Source organism: Salvelinus fontinalis, chromosome 20 (genome assembly GCF_029448725.1).
Source record: "Salvelinus fontinalis isolate EN_2023a chromosome 20, ASM2944872v1, whole genome shotgun sequence".
Taxonomy (NCBI): domain Eukaryota; kingdom Metazoa; phylum Chordata; class Actinopteri; order Salmoniformes; family Salmonidae; genus Salvelinus; species Salvelinus fontinalis.
In genome coordinates this window covers 29,480,004-29,503,292 of record NC_074684.1, presented here as the reverse complement: position 1 = coordinate 29,503,292, position 23,289 = coordinate 29,480,004, and the positions used below count along the sequence as shown (strand labels likewise).

At 40.9% G+C, this 23,289-nt stretch overlaps 1 protein-coding gene across 1 annotated transcript in view; it reads right to left on the bottom strand.

Annotated features, from left to right (window-relative positions):
- The window catches only part of lpgat1 (lysophosphatidylglycerol acyltransferase 1), an 84,912-nt gene that overhangs the window by 48,041 nt on the left and 13,582 nt on the right, over positions 1 to 23,289 (bottom strand). The window contains exon 3 of the mRNA XM_055873135.1: positions 4,960 to 5,078. Coding sequence (XP_055729110.1) covers positions 4,960 to 5,078 — 119 coding nt within the window. The remainder of the gene's footprint in view (positions 1 to 4,959; positions 5,079 to 23,289) is intronic.

Here is a 23,289-nt window from a genome sequence, read left to right as displayed (position 1 = left end):
GGGATGTTGAAGAAAAAACATTGGTGTGTTACAAAAAATATACCGTTCACAAATCAAAACAGCCACAATTACAGCCACAGCATCAGAATAAAACTCTGATACTTACATTATGGTCAGCGCTTGCAAGATCCATGTCAGTGATGGCAAAGCATCCGTCTTCAGGATTAGCTTCCTGGCAAGAATGTTCTCCCCAACTGACAGTGTAACTTCGCTCGACATATGCACTACACACGCGTAACATGATCATAGTTTTTTGTGCAGCCTGTTATCCAAAATGAAAGCGTAGCCACTGCTGTCGGATGTCTTCCTTCTTCAGATAATAGTATACCATTAAATTAACACTATGGCATCCAGTCACAACAGTGTGCCTTTTCTGCCGTGCTAGTTGGTAGCCTGCTAGCTAACAGTAACAACACAGGTGAAAAGGAGTTAGTTACCAGTATAGTTCTGCCACATTCTGCTTGAGCCATCGTACAGTTTGTAAACAAAGCTGTATGACGCGCAACTGATGAAGGTTTTAAGGCCTTACATATTGCACCCCCCCTCCCCTCAATTTGCCTACATGTAGGCTATTGTTTATATGCCTATTTCACACTATGTTGAGGTAAAAATCAGAGTATAATGCTTGTATGGATATCAACCCCAATATATGTTCATGTCAATCAACTACACTACAGTTAAAAACGACTGACTGCCACCACCGATTTCTGTATGCTAGCTATGCTACCAGCATATACAAATGGGAGTTAGCATTTAGCAGTCACTTTGTCTAAACCTGAAAAGGGACAACTTATAAATGTTATGCTGCGAAAACAGCCAAATGGATTTTAGTAACCACATTGTGGGCCTGTTACAATACATCAATCATGACATAGTTGACAAATATCCACTTTGTTAGATCAGATTTGTTGAATGTGCATCAATCCAGTGTCCTTTACCCACGGCCTGTATTCCATTGACCTTATCCCCATTACCTCCTCTCTTTCCAGGAGTGCAAACTAATTTTTACATCTTTGAAATCCCTACACAAGGTATCATAAAGATGCATATTATTTGTGAACTGGCTTTGACTGGCCTTTCGTCAAAGTTGTCCATGTTTGTCAAGGAAGTGAGTTTGTGTTTATACAGGATGTACTGCAACCACCTACCGTTAACCAATCATGTCAATGCACAGCTCTGTGGAGCACTCCACAGTGTTACAAATGTTGTCATGTCATGTTTTGCCAACTCAGATCTATTTGCTAGCTAACAAGGAGAACAGTTTAATTGTTATGAACACACCCTTCTGTCCGTCTCCAACTGTTTGAACAACATGTTGGCCTGTCCACTTAGTCCACGTGTTGAAATCAAGTGACCTACCTTATTTCTCAGAATGAGTTGCCAATTCCATATATAAATTGTTTTATTCTTATTGAACATTTATAAAAAATACAGCTAGTATAACAGTCTTTGGCTAACATGCTGCTAGCGGTACTGCGACAAACTGAGCATACATTTTCCAGAATCAATGTGAATTGATACTCCCATTTTAGTAGTGTCTGCTCTTCTCTCAATGTGAGGAGCTGACATAAAAATGGTATTGTTAGAAAGGTTAACTTCTCTATTACAGTAATGTCTCAATGCGTTTCAGTGTCCATATGAACAATTCTGTTGGATCAAAACTGAAATGCAAATAGTGAGCTGAAGAAATAACCTCTTCCTTATTGCTGTGAGTAGCAGTGGGAGGGGCTTGGTGTGTGTAAATATTAAGATGCACACAGTCATTGAACACATCACAGAAGGAGCGAAGGAGCTGACACCAAACACACAACATGAGAGCAAGCGGACATAAAATGCTAATAAAATGTTTTTTTTTTAAGTTTTAAAAATGGATTCGTGCAATTCAGGCATTCTGAAGATCACGGCCACAAAAAATTTAATAATCAAATTAATTAAATATCGCACAGGCCCAGCCCTAAATTGAGCCATAAAATTGCATTGACATTTCTTAGGAACTATGCACACATTGGAGAGGTGTGGCCACTTGGAGACACCCGTTAGTCCTCTCACTCAAACTCTTCTCATTTTTTTGGTCTTATGTTGCACCTACCCCACATTTTCCAGGAATAGTCTTAACATGTTACTGAATGTATCCAGGGTATTTTAATATTATCTTCAACAAATGCAGCGAAAAGTACAGTAAATGTAAAATGTACATAAAATCAACAGTGTAATGTTTGGATTCAGTCTTGTATCAGGTGAACTGTTGGGTACACACCTTTGGTCTAATACATGCCCCCTTTCAATTGCTGCCATGGTTATGCATATGCTTTTCATACTACTTTTGTAAGAAACATTTCAATTTAGCCCTATCCAGTTAGGTTAATTCCCATGAGTGTAAACGGGTTAAACAACTTCAATTAGCAAATTTGACATTCCTAAGACAAACAAAGAAATACCACTGGATTTGAACTCCAGGCTCAAGTCTTTGGTCATCATCGTTTCTGTCCTTTTACCTTACCAATTATTTACTTTCACACAGTAGAACTGTCATATTGGGTAAATATGCAAGTCACAAATGACGATATCTTATCTTTGCCAAACACATTCCAGGTAGTGTGTGTCACTGTGGATACTGGATAGTCAGTTTGTCCTGCTGCTACAATGGCTAATTATTAATATCATTCATCTGATACTGATAAGTAATATTATGCAATAATGTTGTGGCTCAGCATAGCTATCTCCCTTGGAGAATAGAACTGCTTCAGTGAATATTCCAACCCACACACAACCATCAGCCCACCTTGAGCAGTATATTAAGCAGGATATCACACCCAGACCATAGCCCTGAGTGCGCTGTGCAGCTCCCCCGGGATCAGCCCAGAGAGAAGCACGAGATTGAACTTCACTTAACTTTATAGAGCAGTGATGACCAGCCCGGTCGATCGACTGGTCGATCTCCAAACATTTCTGTAAAAAACCCAACGATAAAGCCTTGTGTTCCTATTTATTTATTTTTTCAGCTCAGGCTGTTGGCGGTAGGTGCACCCAATTCAGCTGCCCTGCGTGCCAGGTAGGCGAACTGTTGCCAGTTTGAACCATTTCATCTGTCTGAAGGTCCAAACTCTGCCTTCCCGGCAGGTCCAGAGAGCAAATCAAGTCATTGCTTACCACTGGTGTGCAGTAACGTAGCAGGCATAAAAGATTGCTACAGCAAAGTTGATACTGTCAGTGCGACACGAGTTTCCCAATCAGCTGGAAGAAGGTGTCCCTTTTTGTTCATTGCTCTCCCTTTCCTCCACTGACAGAGGGAGGATGAAAGGCGGACCCTCAGTCTGCTGCTCTCTCCTTCTGCTGAGACTGACCATCAGATGCCAGGCACCATCAGCCCAGTAATATAAAAATAAAAAGCGAATTATTTCAAATGTATGTTCACTCAGCTGTGCCTAAAGTAACACAACAAAGGATCTATTACCAGTGTGATCATATAGCCTACCTCAATGTTTTAGTTTGCCCTGAGTTTGCCCTGTTACCACCATCAACATTTCCCTTTCCTGTGGCACTTGTGATTGAATCAACACAATATTAGCCACTTTCAATGCAATGAACTATGCAAGAGATTTTGCTGTAGGCAGAACACATCGGAGTAGGACTCTATTGCATTGACATGCACTACTCAGCAAACACAATCAGAGCTGGAGTAAGCCTACATACAAATAGACCATTGCCATACATTGATCTGTGCCATTTACTTTCAACTGGACTGGAATTACAGCATGAGCAGTCGTGAGTAGATGAGCTTGTTTTGAGATCAAAGCGAGAGCTGCATGTAGCCACGAATGCACATTTTGTTCATATGTTTTGTTAGTTAGTGAGTTATTAGCCCACTTATAGATTATTTGTAGTCAGCAATAGGGGAGTCATTGCTTCCTACAAGAGCACAAAACTTGTACATTCCTAGGCATCTTTGAAAAGCAAGTCAGGCAAAGAGCTTTTTTTGTCTTAAAGGGGCAGTGTTGTATTTTGAGACAGGCTTGAATAAGCAAAGTAGCCAATAGGCAGAGGGTAGCATCATGTCTGATTCTCTGTAATAATATTATGGGAATAATAATGCATTTATTTTGTAAAGTGGTTTCTTGCATCAACATTTTCAGTCACCTCTTAGTCTGAAGGACAAGTGATTAAACAGGTTAATGTCAAGCCCTACATGTTTCTTTCTAAAGTCTCATGGAATGTACGCCTACATTGAACACCACACACAGGCTGCTACTGTAGGCTGAATGATAGAACAGCTATTTCCATGTTAAAATGTTAAGGGATGTATTTTCTCCATTGTTTTTGATGGTAGGCCATTCTGGTAGGCCTACATTATGATCAAATAGCCACAGTAGCCCACTATGGCCAAAGTTAAAACGGCAAATTAAAAGTGGGTACAGCCTCAGTGTTCACAGTAAACATGCGCTGGAAGTTGCACCGAATTGTCACAATGTTCAAGTTTGCGCTCAGTAGACCTGAAATCTGTTCAGTGCAGGATTTTTTTTTTAAGGGAAAGTTGGTCCCCAGACACACAATCCAACCACATTCCAGACATCCAAGTCAAGTGCCCCTAATGGGTTGAAAGAGTTCAATTCAGTACCAGTCAATTGAAGACATTTTGTATTGAGAAATAGTCCTACCTCTTACATTTAAGGACATGTTTAACTGTCACTTCTAGATCTGTTAGTTTCATCCCTGAATTCACTTGAAGTGATTCGTAGTCTAGGACAGGGTTTCCCAAACTCAGTCCTGGGGCCCCATTTAGTTTTGCCCTAGCACTACACAGCTGACTTAAATAACCAACTCATCATCAAGCTTTGATAATTTGAATCAGCTGTGTAGTACTTGGGCAAAAGCACCCCCGGGGGGGGCACGAGGACAGAGTTTGGGAAACCCTGGTCTAGGAGGCTACATTTTAATGCCAACTATGGAGGTGTCCATTACCGTGCCCTTGTCCTGCAGGCACATCATGAGGGTGCACACGTCCCCTGTGGCTTGGTGGTTGACGATGACCATGGCTTCCTCTTCAGAAAGGGGCCTTACATCGTCGCCCCATTCCATCACTGGAGAAGACGCAACACAAATGAAGTTAGTGGACACATCACAGTGACTGCACTTCACATTACTTCAGAGGATTCATAGCTAGGCCTACATCATATCAAACATCTAACAGCAAGTCACAACTTGTAGGCCTACATTTTAGTACAAAATGGATCAGAGTTGTCTTCTCAAGCTGGGAAAAGACCAGTTCAAATTAGACTATGTGTAATCACATTATCCAAAAATAGCTTTTCCTTGTGAAAAGCCCCAGTGTCAGAGAGCGATAAGCCCTATGTTGTGCTGAAAGAACACACAACCATAACACGACATTGGAAAGCAACTGACCACTAAAGAGGTGCTCTTGACATCTAGCAAATTCTTTACTAATCTTGGAGAGAATGTTTTGCCATTAAGTCACTGCCTAAAAACACCACACCACTTTGGTTTCAAAATGGACATGGGCCAGTCTTTAGCATTGATGCTCATTAAAGTAGAACTTTCTTGGACTCCATTCTATCCTGGCTGATTTACATTGGCACACTATTCAAGAGATAGCACGCTTAATGGAGTCTCTTTGGCTAACATGGTGGGTGACAACAATAGGCCTTCAACATAATAAACGAACAAGTTTGATTTGTTATTTAACTCAATTGGACAGGGGTGAGTATTAATAACAGTAGAGCTACCCCTCTGGAGACCTGGGAGACTTTTGGGGTATCGCTAAAGAGCTAAAGCCACAGAGTTGGACAAATCAATGGAAGATTGTGAGTGAATCCCCATGGTTCTGGGAGGCTCTTGCTGTGAGGGCCTGTGTAATGCTAATGCTAGCAGGCCCAGGGGTGCCTAGCTAGAATTTACTGTTCTGTGGGAAGGCTAGGTTGGTGGAGCGTGCCGAGTTACATTTTCAAGGGATTACTGGCCAAATGAGTCCCAAGAAGTGGACTATGCTACTGGGACTTGCCGATGAAACAACAGAATATGGCTTAGCTATGGCATGCAAACAACTCACTGGTAAATGGGTTAGCATTGTAGAGCAAATGTGAATAGAAAATACAAATAAACTTTTCATTGCCCACACAATGTGGAAATTTGCCTTCATGGCGTCATTGCCATCAAACAGTATAAAACACTGATGGCATGATAAATATGAAGTCTGTAAGAGTCATTGAGATCGTCCCTTTTAGTCTTCACGACGACAAGACAGAAAATGTTTGGCCAAAGGTAAGATCTCTTTAGGCCGTTGCTAGGCGATATGACATCTGATCTATATGCAGCAGCCCTGAGGAAACCTTTCATTGATTGTTCCATTCTCTCATCATAATGATGAATACCCACTGAAAACATTATTAACGGTCAAGTTAGCACAGTCCCACGATTACATGCTTGAGTTACCCTGTTGAAAAAGGGCACAAGTGATCGCTCACTCCTGAAACAAATTGTAGGAAATGATGTTTATCAAGTGTCAAATCAATAGATTCTTGGCAGATTTCAAATTGCAATATTAACATGAAGACAACAGCTAACTGGTATAAGATACACAGACATATGAAATCCAACCCTACTACTGTTTAAATAACATTATGTACAGCCTAGGCTAACCATAACAGTATCACCAAAAAGACAAAGTAAGGATGAGAGTTGTGAGTCCTGTACATTTGGCAGCACACTCAACAAAGTGTACAGGACCTGGTCGCAGGCTGGTTTCATGGTAGGAATAATGACAAGCAAAATAGAAGCAACTCTTTGTCACCACCATCATCAAACTATACTCAGCATATGGGCTGCTCGGTAGTTGTTACACAGAAAACTAAGCTAGCCCATCGATCACAATTCATGCCAACTTCAGTCAAACATGCTTCGTCCATGCCTCATCCCATTCAGATACCATGTTGACTTGGATTACAAAAACAATTACAGTAATCTTAAATGAACTGACTGACTGAGAAATGGGAATGATCTGACAAATTGACAAGCAAAGTTGAAAGTGCGGGAGTGCTTGGAGTGCCATACAAAGAAAACATTTTCGGCTTGCTACTTTGTCAACGCTTTTTAATTTCAATGATACAAAGTGCTTGGCCGAGACAAAGGCCTCCGTTCAACACAGCTTCTGTGGAGATGTTTAACTCCTCATCCTCAATCAAGAAAGTTTTGTTGGGGGGAATTAGCCCTTTGAGTGCCCATGACACAGCAAGGTCAGGACCCATTCCCTGAAGAGGGGCAAGGATGCATCAGAAAAGGCGCCTGATGGAAAGAGAAAGGCCTGATTAGAAGCCATTGTTATTCACCAGAGATTTGGGGCTCTCAAGTGGTAGTGATTCACAATGTCAAACAGTGCTCAATGACATGGCCAAGTTTTCCAAATGGTGGAGCTAAGACAGTGTCTCTCACATGACTTTAGGCCTATCCCCACAAAAAGAAACAGAATGTAACATTTAGGGAGCAGCACATCTCAGATATCAAATGAAAAAACGTAAGTGTAAAAGTGTCACTGTGGCTTCTGTGCTGGTAGTTAGACCTATTTACATGTCAGGCTACGGCTTGCCTTTCCGTTTGTCATTTTCATATTCAAATACACATACAACTGTCCCATTGTACATATAACTGAGCATGTGACATCACAGTGGGAAATTAACTTTTTGGTCCACCAGCCACTGTTGCAGGTAGATAAAAAAAAATATATACCAGCCACTTTTTTACCATTATTACACTAGAAATGACAAATAACAGATGAGCATGCTTTGTAATGTTTCTAAAACAAGAAATATATTACTAGTCAGAATAAGCAATGTGGTGTATAACTCAATTCAATACAAATTGTGTGACCGGAGTATTTTAAACAATGTATCTTAAAATAAATAACTTAGAATAGATGTAAAGCAGATGAACAGTTCTACAAATGAACATCAAGAACCAGCAAAGCGTCTGCCCTGCCACAAAATGTTGATTGATACAGCTTAGGCTAGTTATAATTAAAGTTCAGGGCGCTATGCTGAAAGTTTTTACAAGGAGTACATAGGTTGAAATATAGGAGCACAATGAACATGTTAAAGATCAGAAATAACAAAAAGTTAATGAATTAAATATTTTTGGATTGTTCCACGCTAAATCAAGCACAATGTACCCCCAAATATTTGAGTCATTAGTAGAGATAAAAATGTTCTGCTACCCCTTTAAGGTGTGGGCCGTTACCTGTTAACGGGGCACTACTCCATGTCTGTCAGATATGACAATCTCCATGTCTCTTCAATAGCAGCAGACAATTGAAGAAAACTTCAACTAATATTTAAACACAACAGCCAAGAACTGGCCAAGAAACACAAGGACAAAGTCACACTTTAGTAGCCTTTCGGGTTAAACAGACCAAGATCTAAATTTGTGTTTTGGATTTTTAAAAATCCAACAATCATAAATGCTCTGTGACCACCCGCCAATGTCGCTGGTGAAATAGACATTTTGGCGAATGCCAAAATCTACTCGCATTTGGCAGGTGTTAATTACCCATCCTGTGTGACATCTTCAACATCTTTTGTCAATATCAACTTCAGCCCGATATCAGCTCAATAGCAGTCAGGTTTATCTAGTCTACTTATCATACAAACAAAAAAAACATCAATGAGTATAGGGGGGGAGCAACTTATTTGCCAGCCTCGATTCATTCCCACCTCAGGAAAGACATCCTAATCCCCATGAGAATAGAAATCGAGAGCAAGCAGTATGACACAATGACAGAGCTCCTTCACTCTTGGGGGTCCCAAGTCCCCCAGAAGGGTTGATGAAGGTCACGCAGCCATACCTCCATCATTGAGTGGCAGGTAGCCTAGCGGTTAGAGCATTGAACTAGAAACTGAAAGGTTGCAAGATCGAATCCCCGAGCTGACAATGTAAAAATTTGTCTTTCTGTCCCTGAACAAGGCAGTTAACCCACTGTTCATTGAAAATAAGAATTTGTTCTTAACTGACTTGCCTAGTTAAATAAAAATAGAGTGCGGATGTCCTCCATTGTGTGGAGGAATAGGTGATATTTGAGAGACAGTTCATCTACAACAGGACTGTCATGGATCATTCATTAGGGAAATTGTCTGAGAAACGGCCCGGCAGCTTGATAGTTGAGTAAAAAGGACCGTTTTTAATCCGTTAAAGGGGGTCGCTGACCTTGTCACCCCTCCTTTCCTCTAGCTCTCTCAGGGAGAGTGCTGATTTCGCAAGACACTCAACCCTCCTCTCCAGTATATTAACATGGGCGCATGCTCAAATTCTCTCAGTGAGGCTACAGAAGGCAGAAGAGGCATCATTATACAATTTCCTGTGACTCACTTCCTGTGTCAGTGTATTTAGAAGTATGTAGTCAGTATCACTTAAAAATAGAAATAGCCCATAACCCCAAAAAATATTGGAAAATCAAATGACTGCTTTGACTTCAATACAAATGCTCTTTCACTCACGTAATAAAAATAAATGTATGTAATTGCTTGATGCCTTTACCCCTAAAGTGATCATTTTTCAAATCGTTTGTATGAATTAACATGGGGGCTATCAGACAGAATTTGTGCAAAGTAGAGTGGGTCAATGTTCATAGTTACAGGACAATGCAGCCAATTCTTGGGATGAATAAATAGGGCTAGAGATCAAAATCAGGTCAGGATCACCACGTCCTGCTACAGATTAAATACGGCCAAATGTCACCAGCCCACGAATACCAAGGCAATTAATGTAAAATCCACGTTTCTAAATAATGCTTTCAATTTCAACCGAATACAGGCTACTAGAGCTTGCTTGTTCACAACATCACAATTCATCTATTGGGATAAAAATATTGTCTAACAGATTTGTCAAATGAATATGCAGAAATAAAAAGCGGCATGGCCAAATACATTAAACGGGAAGACTTTCACAATACTACGGAACAACAACGTGACCAAAAATCAGAAGGTCAACATTTCTAATCATGAGTCAGTCTCAAGGCACACAGTATATGATCTTCCAGCATTCCATTCTAGTGGGAAAAAAAAAAAGATATAAATAATTTTTGAAAAAGCAATAAATCACTGCATGCCACCGTTCTGTGAGGCTGAAATCTGATCATACGCCCTCAGCTAAGACAATACTTGCTCTAAAGACTTAAAATTATCTTGAAATCTTTTCCACTGGACCAGCCAGTCATTGGCTGCGCTGTTAGTGGCAACCCAATCCCACCAATCTCGGCCTACAGGGGCAACCTTGTGCACTTCAGTTAAAATAACAACCCAATGTCTATATGCCAGGACAAATTAGCTAGCTAAATTGCCATAATAGTTTTATGCTTTTTGACCTGTCCCCAAATTAATATAATTGGTTCAGAGTTTTTGATATTTTAACCAGCGTGTCCTGATCGTATCTGGGGTGGGTGAACAAAATCAACTTGCGGAAGACCACGTACGGTCTGTTCAGCATGTTATTCACAAGTGATAATATATAATTCTCAAGTGATAGGCTAATATTGACACCCATCAGACTATTCTTGATTTAATCTCATCTTTACATATACTAAATAATATATGTGTGAAATTTGTTTTAATTTAGAATGGACCATTATCATGCATCTGCCTGGAAACGGGCAGAGGGGGAAAAATACATGTCATCTATGTACTTAAATAGCGAATGGAGGACGCTTTTCCCATGGTTAATTTTCATGACAGCCAGGTAGGCAATACTCCTGTTGTAAAGATAAGCAATGTGCTTAATATTAGTAAAGTTGAGAAATAAATATAGTAGGCCTAGCATCATCTGGGTTAGGGAGGGTTTGGCCGGTAGGGATATCCTTGTCTCATCGCGCACTAGCGACTCCTGTGGCGGGCGAAGTGCAGTGCACGCTGACCAGGTCGCTAGGTGTACAGTGTTTCCTCCGACACGTTGATGCGGCTGGCTTCCGGGTTGGATGCGCGCTGTGTTAAGAAGCAGTGCGGCTTGGTTGGGTTTCGGAGGACGCATGGCTCTCGACCTTCGCCTCTCCCGAGCGGGAGTTGTAGCGATGAGACAAGACAGTAACTACTAACAATTGGATACCACGAAATTGGGGAGAAAAAAGGGTAAAAAATAAAAATAAAAATTGGACACACCTACTCAGTCAAGGGTTTTCCTACATTGCATAATAATAGTGAAGACATCAACACTTGACATGTAGTAACCAAAAGTGTTAAATCAAAATATATTTGAGATTCTTCAAAGTAGCCACCCTTTGCCTTGATGACAGCTTTGCACACTCTTGGCATTCACTCAACCAGCATCATGAGGAATGCTTCTAAGTAGATGCAGCGGTCTAAGGCACTGCATGTCAGTGCTGGTTTGAATCCAGGGCGTGATTGGGAGTCCCAAAGGGGGGCGCAAAACTGGCCCAGCGCCGTCTGGGTTTGGCCAGTGTAGGCCGTCATTGTAAATAAGAATTTATTCTTAACTGACTTGCCTAGTTAACTGAATTGAGATGGTTTGGGTTGAGGTCGGGTGATTGTGGAGGCCAGGTCATCTGATGCAGCACTCCATCAATCTCCTTATTGGTCAAATAGCCCTTACACAGCCTGGAGGTGTGATGGGTCATTGTCCTGTTGAAAAACAAAATGATAGTGGGACTAAGTGCAAGCCAGATGGGATGGCGTATCGCAACAGAATACTGTGAGACCATGCTGGTTAAGTGTGCCTTGAATTCTAAATAAATTACTGATAGTGTCACCAGCAAAGCACCATCACACCTCCTCCTCCTCCATGTTTCACGGTGGGAACCACAAGAGATCATCCGTTCACCTACTTTGAGCCTCACAAAGACACGGCGGTTGGAACCAAAAAACACAAATTTGGACTCATCAGTACAAAAGACAGATTTCCACCGGTCTAATGTCCATTGCTCGTGTTCCTTTGCCCAAGCAAGTCTCTTCTTCTTGTTGGTGTCCTTTAGTAGTGGTTTCTTTGCAGCAATTTGACCATGAAGGCCTGATTCACACAGTCTCCTCTGAACAGTTGATGTTGAGATGTGTCTGTTACTTGAACTCTGTGAAGCATTTATTTGGGCGGCAATATGACGTGCAGTTTTCTAATTAACTTATCCTCTGCAGCAGAGGGAACTCTGGGTCTTCCTTTCCTGTGGCAGTCCTCTTGAGAGCCAGTTTCATCATAGTGCTTATTTTTTGCAACTGCACTTGAATAAACTTTCAAAGTTCCATATTGATTGACCATGTCTTAAAGTAATGGACTGTCGTTGCTCTCTGCTTATTTGAGCTGTTCTTGCCATAATAAGGACTTGGGTCTTTTACCAAATGGGGCCATCTTCTGTATGCCACACCTTTATTGTCACAACACAACTGATTGGCTCAAACGCATTAAGAAATTCCACAAATGTACTTTTAACAAGGCACACCTGTTAATTGAAATGCATTCCAGGTGACAACCTCATGAAGCTGGTTGAGAGAATGCCAAGAGTGTGCAACGCTATAATCAAGACAAAGGGTGGCTACTTTGAAGAATCTCAAATATAAAATATATTTTGATTTGTTTAACACTTTTTTGGTTACTACATGATTCCATATGTGTCATTTTTTTGATGTCTTAACTATTATTCTACAATGCAGAAAATAGTAAAAATAAGGAAAAACCCTTGAAGTAGTAAGTGTGTCAAAACTTTTGACTGGTTCTTTCTCTCTGTGTGTGTGTGTGTGTGTGTATATATATATATATACACACACACATATATATATGAGAGAGAGAGTGAATCACCAATCTGGAAAAAAATCAAGTTGAGTTTTAGGCCACATCACCGAGCCCTTACTAGGGCACCTGTCTCGGCCTACTACGGCAGGGGCTCCCAAACTTTCTCACTCAGGCCCCCCTTCTAGCATTGGGGAACATCCAGCACCATGTCTATTTCTGCACATTTGTATGAATTAACATGGGGGCTATCACAGACAGAATTTGTGCAAAGTAGAGTGGGTCAATGTTCATAGTTACAGGACAGGACAATGCAGCCAATTCTTGGGATGAATAAATAGGACTAGAGTCCAAAATCAGGTCAGGATCACCACGTCCTGCTACAGATTAAATACGGCCAAATGTCACCAGCCCAGGAATACCCATGCAGAGTTCATGTAGAATCCACGTTTCTAAACAAATGGGTTTTAATTTCAGTCTAATATAGGCTAGCTTGCTTGTTCACAACATTACAATTCATCTATTGGGATAAAAATAATGGCTGACAACAGGTCAGATTTGTCAAATGAATATGCAAAAATAAAAAGCGGCATGGCCACACTACGTTCAACGGGGAAACTTCCACGATACTACGGAACAAAGTGACCAAAAATCAGAAGGTCAACATTTCTAATCATGAGTCAGTCTCAAGGCACACAGTATATGATCTTCCAGCATTCCATTCTAGTGGGATAAAAAAAAAGAACTAAGATCACTGCATGCCACTGTTCTGATAATACTAATATTTTTCCACTGGACCAGCCAGTCATTGGCTAAACTGTCAGCGGCAACATAATCCCCTCCTGCCGGCCTACCGGGGCAGCCGTCTCGGCCTACCGGGGTAGGGGTTCCCAAATTTCTCACTCAGGCCATCCTTCCAGCAATGGGAACATCCCGCGCCATGTCTATTTCTATGGGCACAAGAACTGTGCATTCTACTATCACAACTTTCAAGAATATTATTATATATATATATAGATATTTTTTTTTAAAGCTGGACGGAGTCACAACCCCCCCCCCCCCCCCGCAAAAAAAAGGGTAGCGCGCCACAGTTTGGGAACCACTGTACTAGAGCACCCGTCTCAGCCTGACGATGTGTGTGACATTCTGGGCAGACGACCGGGCTGCAGCTGTGCCTTAGTGGAGTGGGGTGACGGGGTGCAGATATGCAGCTATTTTTGCAGGAATCTCCTTGTGAATTATTTTGCCGAAAATTGTATCTCCGCCGGCCTGGGCAGCTTGAGCTTTTGCTATAAAAAAATAATGAACTCTTCACGAATTAGCATGTGCCTTAGTGGAGTAGGGTGACCAGGTGCAGCTGTGCTTAGTGGGGTGGGGTGTCAGGGTGCAGAAAAAGTCATATGACAGGTCGTATTTCCACCCTGTTGAGATTTTTTTTAAAGGTAACTTTTTATTTAAAAAAAAAGAAGGTTACTTTTAATAGCGACTACCATCTGTCATATAATCTGAGCCTAGAGAAAAGTCGTTGTCCTCAGGCCTGGAAGGAAGGCAAAGTCATTCCCCTACCAAAGAGTGGTAAAGCAGCCTTTACTGGTTCTAACAGCAGACCTATCAGCTTGTGTTAGGGTTAGCAAACTGTTGGAAAAAATTGTGTTAGACCAAATACAATTTCTACATAAACAAACTTACAGACTTTTAGCATGCTTATAGAGGACACTTAACATGTACTGCACTGACACAAATGACTGCTGATTGGTTGAAATACATTTATAATAATAAGATTGTGGGAGCTGTAATGTTAGATTTCAGTGCAGCCTTTGATATTATTATTAACCTGTTGTTGAAAAAACATGTGTTAAGGCTTTTCAACTTCTGCCATATTGTGGCTTCAAAGCTATCTAATAGAACTCAAAGGGTTTTCTTGAATGGAAGCTTCTCTAATGTAATGTGTTAAACATGTTAAATGTGGCGTACTGCAGAGCAGCTCTCTCGGCCCCCTTCTCTTTTCTATTTTTACTATTGACCTGCCACTGGCATTAAACAAAGCATGTGTCCCAATGTATGCTGATGATTCAACCATATATGCATCAGCAACAGAGCTAATGAAGTCACTGAACCCCTGTCACTGAACCCCTGCAGTCTGTTTTGGAATGGGTGGTCAGTAATAAACGGGTCCAGAACATCTAAAACTAGGAGCCTTGTATTTGGTACAATTCAAGTTGTAGACCTCAGCTGAATCTGGCAATACATTTTGTGGCTGTTGAACAAGTTGAGACTACATTACTTGGTGTTAGCTTAGATTGTAAACTGTCATGGTCAAAACATATAGATTCAATGGTTGTAAAGAAGGGGAGAGATCTGTCCGTAATAAAGAGATGCTCTGCTTTTTTGACACCACACTCCAAAAAGCCAGTACTGCATGCTCTAGCTTAGTCTTATCTTGAGTATTGCCCAGTCGTGTGGTCGAGTGCTGCAAGGACAGACCTAGTTAAGTTGCAGCTGGCCCAGGAATGAGCGGCACGTCTTGCTCTTTTTTTATAATCAAAGGGCTAATTTAAATACTATGCATGCCAGTCTCTCGGCTATGAATAGAGAGACTGACTGCATCACTTATTTTTTAGAAAAGTGTAGAAAATTCCAAATTGTTTGCAGTCTACTTACACAAAGCTCTGACACACACTTACCGCACCAGACATGCCACCAGGGGTCTTTTCACAGTACCCAAAACCACAAATTCAAGAAACCATACAGTATTATATAGAACCCTTATTGCATGGAACTCCCATCTCATATTACTCAAAATGGACAACATACCTGGTTTAAAAAACAAACACAAAGCAACACCTCACGACAACACTTCTCCCCTATTTGACCTACATCATGTGTGTGTATGTATTGATATGTAGGCTACGTGTAACATTTTTAAATTGATGTAGTTCTGTCCCTGAGTGGTTCTCTATTAATGTTCTGTATTATGTGTTGTTTCATGTTGTGTGGAACCCAGGAAGATCCTAATAAAATACCAAAACCTACCCTGTGATTTCAGAGTAGCATTTTTTAGGACCTTATCTTTGTAACCACAGAGTATAGAAACAGACCATTTTCACATATGTAGACACTGGTATTGTGCTGGATGTAATGAGGTTGAAAAGAGGCAGAATAATCCTTTAATATTAACAACAAAAAAACATCCACACGGGCTTATATTAGGGTGAGGAAGTACATCCTCTCTACCGGAAAAGGCTGATCATGTGTTTAAAGGATACATCATTGATCATGTTACATCCTACGCACAAGTCACCAAGTTGTGAAACGGCAACACTTCAGACAGGTGTTGAGATTTGAAATGGTTTAATGGCTTTTCGTATTCTTTGTTACTGATCTGCTCCATCATTTCCCTCCCATCCCCCCTGGAATCATAGAAGGGGCACTCCTTCCACTCAGAGGGAAGACCGGTTAGCAGGCTCCAGTGACCTGTTTGACCTTGGGCGATATGGCCTAAAAATGTCAATTTTGTCAAACTTACAATTAAAAAAAGGTCAAATGCACTGCATTAGTAACATTATACCTAGGCTAACAAGTCTTCCACAACCATAAGACCAAATTATTAGTGGATATGTCTTTCAAGTCGATGAAAATGCCCTTTGTTACAAATGTAACCAGAACCATGCATTATGCACATTCCCTAATAATGACTAACTTCTTGAAGCAGGAATTAAAGAAAATGAACAGGTCTCATAAACACTCTCAAGCACAACAAGTCCACAACCAAAACCAACTTGCTTTAATAGAACAAGCCATGTGTTCTGCTCTGTATCAGAGACTTCTACATGGAGAATGTCAGGCCATCTGTCTGAGCTGACGCACAGCAAGACAATGGTCCAAAACACAATCAAGTCTACATGAAAATGGTTAAAAAGCAACAAATGTGAAGTTTTGGAACAGCCTAGTCAAAAGTCCAGAACTAATCCCAATTGAGATGTGGCAGGACTTGAAACGAGCAGTTCTTGCTTGAAATCCCACAAATGTCGCTGAGGTAATGCAGTTCTGCATGGAAGAGAGGGCCAAAATTCCTCCACAGCGACGTGAATGACTGATCAAGAACAATAGGATGGCGTTTGGTTGGAGTCATTGCAGCTAAAGGTGGCACAACCAGTTAGTGTAAGGGGGGCAATTACTTTTTCACACATGGGCATTGGGTGTTGCATAACTTAATGAAATCAATTAAATATGTACACTTCAAAATATAAAACGCAACATGTAAAGTGTTGGTCCCATGTTTCATGAATTGAAACAAAAGATCCCATAAAATGTTCCATATGCACAAAAAGCTAATCTCAAATTTTGTGCACAAACTGGTTTACATCCCTGTTATAGAGCCTTTCTCCTTCGCCAAGATAATCCATCCACCTAACAACTGTGGCATATAAAGAAGCTGATTAAACAGCATGATCATTACACAGGTGCACATTGTGCTGGGGGCAATAAAAGGCCACTAAAATGTGCAGTTTTGTCACAACACCATGCCACAAATGTCTCAAGTTGAGGGAGCGCGCAATTGGCATGCTAAATGCAGGAACGTCAACCAGAGCAGTTGCCAGAGAATCTAATGTTAATTTCTCTACCATCAGCCGCCTCCGTCATTTTAGAGAATTTGGCAGTATGTCCACCGGCTTCACAACCGCAGACCACGTGAATGGCATCGTGTGGTCGAGCGGTTTGCTTATGTCAACGTTGTGAACAGAGTACCCCATGGTGGTGGTGGGGTTATGGTATGGGCAGGCATAAGCTACAGACAACGAATCCAAATTGGATTTTATCGATGGCAGTTTGAATGCACAGAGACACCGTGACGAGATCCTGAGGGCCATTGCTGCAAGCAACTCATGTTTCAACATAATGCACGGCCGCATGGATCTGTACACAATTTCCGGTAGATGAAAAAAAATGTATTCGTCAGTGGCCTGCATACTCAGGGAAATGTTACCCATTGAGTACGTTTGGAATTCTCTGGATCAAAGTGCACAACAGCGTGTTCCAAGTCCAGCCAACATCCAGCAACTTCGCACAGCCATTTAAGAGTTGGAACACACTCCACAGGCCTCAATCAAGAGCCTGATCAACTCTATGCAAAGGAGATGCCGTTCCGTTGCATGAGGGAGATGGAGGTCACAACAGATACTGACTGGTTTTCTGATCCACGACCTTAACTATGATAAGCAACAGATGCATTTCTGTATTGGCAGTCATGGGAAATCCATAGATTAGGGCCTAATTTATATATTTAACATTGACTGATTTCCTTATACGAATTGTAACGTCGTAAAATCTTTGAAATGTTACGTTTATATTTTAATTCAGCATAATTGTTTTGTTATTTGTTTACTCAGGTGCACTTGATCTGATATTAGGTTTTGGTTAAAGAGCTGAACATTAAGAATCAAAATTATGCAAAAGTAGAGAAAATTAGAGAGTGGCAAATATTTTCACTGCACTGTATTTCAAGTTTATCCAACTTGGATCTACAGTGCATTCGGAAAGGATTCAGACACCTCGACTCTATCCACATTGTTACGTTACAGCCTTATTCTAAAATGGGTTAAAACGTTTTCCCCCTCATCAATCTACATAATACATTGCAAATGTATTATAAAAAAAACTTAAATGTCACATTTACATAAGTATTCAGACAATTTACTCAGTACTTTGTTGAAGCATCTTTGGAAGCAATTACAGCCCCAAGTCTTCTTGGTTATGACGCTACAATTTTGGCACACCTGTATTTGGGGAGTTCATCCCATTCTTCTCTGCAGATCCTCTCAAGCTCTGTCAGATTGCAGTGACGCTCCCCATACACAGCTATTTTCAGGTCTCTCTGGAGAGGTTAGATCGGTTCAAGTCCAGCTTCTGGCTGGGCCACTGAAGGACATGCAGAGACTTAGTTGTGTGCTTAGGGTCACTGTCTTGTTGGCAGGTGAACCTTCGCCGCAGTCAGATAACCTGCTCCAGAGTGCTCAGGACTCAAGGATCTCTACTTTTCTCCATTCATCTTTCCCTCTATCCTGACTAGTCTCCCAGTCCCTGCCACTGAAAAACATCCCCACAGCATGATGCTGCAACTGTTTGGCATTCAGGCCAAATAGCTCAATCTTGGTTACATCAGACCAGAGGATCTTGTTTCTCATGGTCAGAGCCTTTATGTGCCTTTTGGCAAACTCCAAGCAGGCTGTCATGTGCCTTTTACTGAGGAGTGGCTTCTGTCTGGCCACTCTGCCATAAAGGCCTGATTGGTGGAGTGCTCCAGAGATGGTGGTCCTTCTGGAAGGTTCTCCCATCTCCACAGAGGAACTCTACAGCTGTCAGAGTCACCACCAGGTTCTTGGTCACCTCCCTGACCAAGGCTTTTCTCCCCCGATTGCTCAGTTTGGCCAGCTCTAGGTGGTTCCAAATTTATTCCATTTTAGAATGGAGGCCACTGTGTTCTTGGGGATCTTAAATGCTGCATAGATTTTTGGTATCCTTTCCCAGATCTGTGCCGACAACCCTGTCTGAGCTCTACGGACAATTCCTTCAACTTCATGGCTTGGCTTTTGCGCTGATATGCACTCTCAACTATGGGACCTTATAGACAGGTGTGTGCCTTTCCAAATCATGACCAATCAATTGAATTTAACACAGGTGGACTCCAATCAAGTTGTAGAAACATCAAGGATGATAAATGGAAACAGGATGCACCTGAGCTCAATTTCGAGTCTAATAGCCTAGGGTCTGAATACTTATGTAAATAAGGTGTTTATCTTAAATACATTTGCAAAAATGTTGTGGCAGTGTGTGTAGATTGATGAGGATTTTTTTTTAAATTTAAATTCATTGCACTGCCTTTGCTAGCTTACAAGGAGAACAGTTGAATTGTTATAAAACACACCCTTCTGTCCATCTCCAACTGTTTGAACAGCATGCTAGCCTGTCCATTTTGTTCAGATGTTGAAATCAAGTGGCCTACCTTATCTCAGAATGCAAAATAGTTGCCAATAACTTATATTAAAATGTGTTATGATTCCTGCACATTTATAAATACACACACTAGCCACCTAGTATAACGGTCTTTGGTCAAAATACTGCTCGCCGTACGTGGATTTCATTGCTTCGCAAGACAAACTGAGTATTCATTTCCAGAACCAATCTTAATTTATACTCCCATTTTAGTAGTCTGCTCTGCGCGCAATTTGAGGAGTTGAGACAAGTAAAAAAAAAAAAAGCAAAAAGGTAAACTTCATTATTACAGTAAAATAAATGTCTCAATGTGTTTCGGTGTCCATATGACCGATTCTGTTGGACCACACCTCAAAATGAAAATAGCAAGTTGAAACCTCTTTTCAGAAAGGAAGAAGTGATCTCATCTTTGACAGGGAAAACCTGCCCTAGAGCTATCATACAGCTACTGGATCTCCGCCCAGTCAGTGCTGAGCAAATAAACTCAGCCAAACCCTCCTCTTGCCTCATCTCTCCCATTATTGGAGTTTGTTTTTAACAGGGTTAGCTGATTGAGTGAGTGAGTGAGGGAGGAGAAGAGCATTAAAAACTGTGGTTTGGAGTTTACTTGGTTTCCTAGGAACGCCGAGACTCCCATGAAGATAAAAACACACCCTCGTCCACAGTGAGTCAGGAAGTCTTTACTCCCAAAATGCAACTCCCAATCTGCGCCAAACTCTTGTAGATCCAATGCTTGAAACCAACCCATTTATTGGATAAAATGGAATATCAGCTTACACAGAATGCAGATGGACTTAGCCTCATAATTAAGTTCAACATTTAAGCAAAGACCTAGATACAATGTAATTTTAATTAATCATTTTATACCAATGTGGCATAATTGATCTTTAACTGTTGGGCCTTAAAAGATGACACAATCTGAAAGATTTCCTGCTTTTCAAATAGTTTCTGAAGCTAGGTTTCCAGCCAATTGGCAGATTTACCATTCGAATATTCTAAAACCAGCATAAAGAAACTTTGCACATTTTCCCACTAGTGTTGTTTCCACCAAACGGACTTGCTGCAGATAAAAATCACTGCTTGATGACAACGCACACAGTGTACTTTTTCTTATTAAGTTTTCATGTACCAAATAAAACCGTAACAAAAAATGTTGCGTTAAATAGCAAATGTGCTTACTCTGGTCTTGGCATCTGCGCTCTAGCCAACAGCTCACAGATACAGTACAGGTAGAAAAGTCTACATGACGAGATTACGGATAAGTGAGAATTTTTATTTGTCAAAACAGCACTCAAGCATCGATCACTATGTCACCAGAACAAGACCTTCAATAATTATTAGAACGGAGCATAAAAGATGATCATGGACTTTCAACACTGAGGTTCGTCATAACTTCATCTGTAGCATAATAAACTGTATGGTATCCCGACTCATAGCGGGAGGACCACACACAGACTATATTACGTGACTCCAAGTTTACTTCGATATGATGGTTATATCAATATTTGCACATAAAAGGGATTTCACCGCCACTTCAATTTACCGCCACAAAAAGACCACAACCACGTGGAACGAAAAATTGTCAGCATGTAAAGATTTTTACAGTTTAACTTCATTCGCATAAAAACTGGATGGAACCGTGGTTTAATATGGCGAAAGTCACCTCTAGTTCCTCTGTTGGTTTTCAATTAATGATAGAAATGCCTCAAGCTTATAGTACAACGGTCTTAACCTATTATAAACCAAAATAAAGCATCACTCCGTTGTTAATGTACACGAGTCCCGTAAACCAAGGATATAAAGTGCCTTCGGAAAGTAGTCAGACCGTTTTACTTTTTCCACTTTGTTACAGGCTTATTCTAAAATGGATAAAATACATGTTTTCCCTCAAAACGACACAATATCCCATAATGAAAGTGAAAAGAGGTTTTTGAAAAATAAATGGCAAAAAAAGTACCACTCAAAAGTTGACACCTATTAATTTCTTGAGTTTGATAATTTTCTACTATTTTCTTACATTTTACTGTAGAATAATAGTGAAGACATCACAACTATGAAATAACACATCTGGAATCATGTAGTAAACAAAAAGTGTTAAACAAATGAATATATATTTTATAGATTCAAAGTAGCCACTCTTGGCATTCCCTCAACAAGCTTATTGAAAAATGCTCCTCCAACAATCTTGGAGTTCCCGCATATACTGAGCACTTGTTGGCTGCTTTTCCATCAATCTGCGGTCCAACTTATCACAAATAATATCAATTGGGTTGAGGTCGGGTGATTGTGGAGGCCAGATCATCTGATGAAGCACTCCATCACTCTCCTTCTTGGTCAAATAGCCCTTACACAGCCTGGAGGTGTGTTTTGGGTCACTGTCCTGTTGAACAACAAATGACAGTGGGACTAAGTGCAAACCAGGTGGGATGGCGTATCGCTGCAGAATGCTGAGGTAGCCATGCTGGTTGAGTGTGCCTTGAATTCTAAATAAAATCACAGACATTGTCACCAGCAAAGCACCACCCACACCATCACACCTCCTCCATTCTACACGGTGGGAACCACACATGCAGAGATTATCTGTTCACCTACTCTGCGTCTCACAAAGACACGGCGCTTGGAACCACAAATTCCCAATTTGGACTCGTCAGACCAAACGACAGATTCCAACGGTCTAATGTCCATTGCTCGTGTTTCTTGGCACAAGCAAGTCAGTTGTTTTTATTGGTGTCGTTTAGTAGTGGTTTCTTTTAGAGGTTGACCGATTATGCTTTTTCAACGCCAATACCGATTATTGGATGACGGAAAAAGCCGATACCGATTAAATCGGACGATTTTTAAAAATGTATTTGTAATAATGACAATTGCAACAATACTGAATGAACACTTATTTTAACTTAATATAATACATCAATAAAATCAATTTAGCCTCAAATAAATAATGAAACATGTTCAATTTGGTTTAAATAATGCAAAAACAAAGTGTTGAAGAAAGTAAGTGCAATATCTGCCATGTAAGAAAGCTAACGTTTAAGTTCCTTGCTCAGAACATGAGAACATATGAAAGCTGGTGGTTCCTTTTAACATGAGTCTTCAATATTTCCAGGTAAGTTAGGTTGTAGTTATTATGGGAATTATAGGACTATTTCTCTCTATACGATTTGTATTGCATATACCTTTGACTATTGGATGTTCTTATAGGCACTTTATTGCCAGCGTAACAGTATAGCTTCCATCCCTCTCCTCGACGCTACCTGGGCTTGAACCAGGAACACATCAACAGCCACCCTCGAAGCAGCGTTACCCATGCAGAGCAAGGGGAACAACTACTCCAAGTCTCAGAGCGAGTGACGTTTGAAACGCTATTAGAGCACACCCCGCTAACTAGCTAGCCATTTTACATCGGTTACACCAGCCTAATCTCGGGAGTTGATAGGCTTTAAGTCATAAACAGCGCAATGCTTGAAGCATTGCGAAGAGCTGCTGGCAAACGCAGTAAAGTGCTGTTTGAATGAATGCTTACGAGCCTGCTGGTGCCTACCATTGCTCAGTCAGACCGCTCTATCAAAT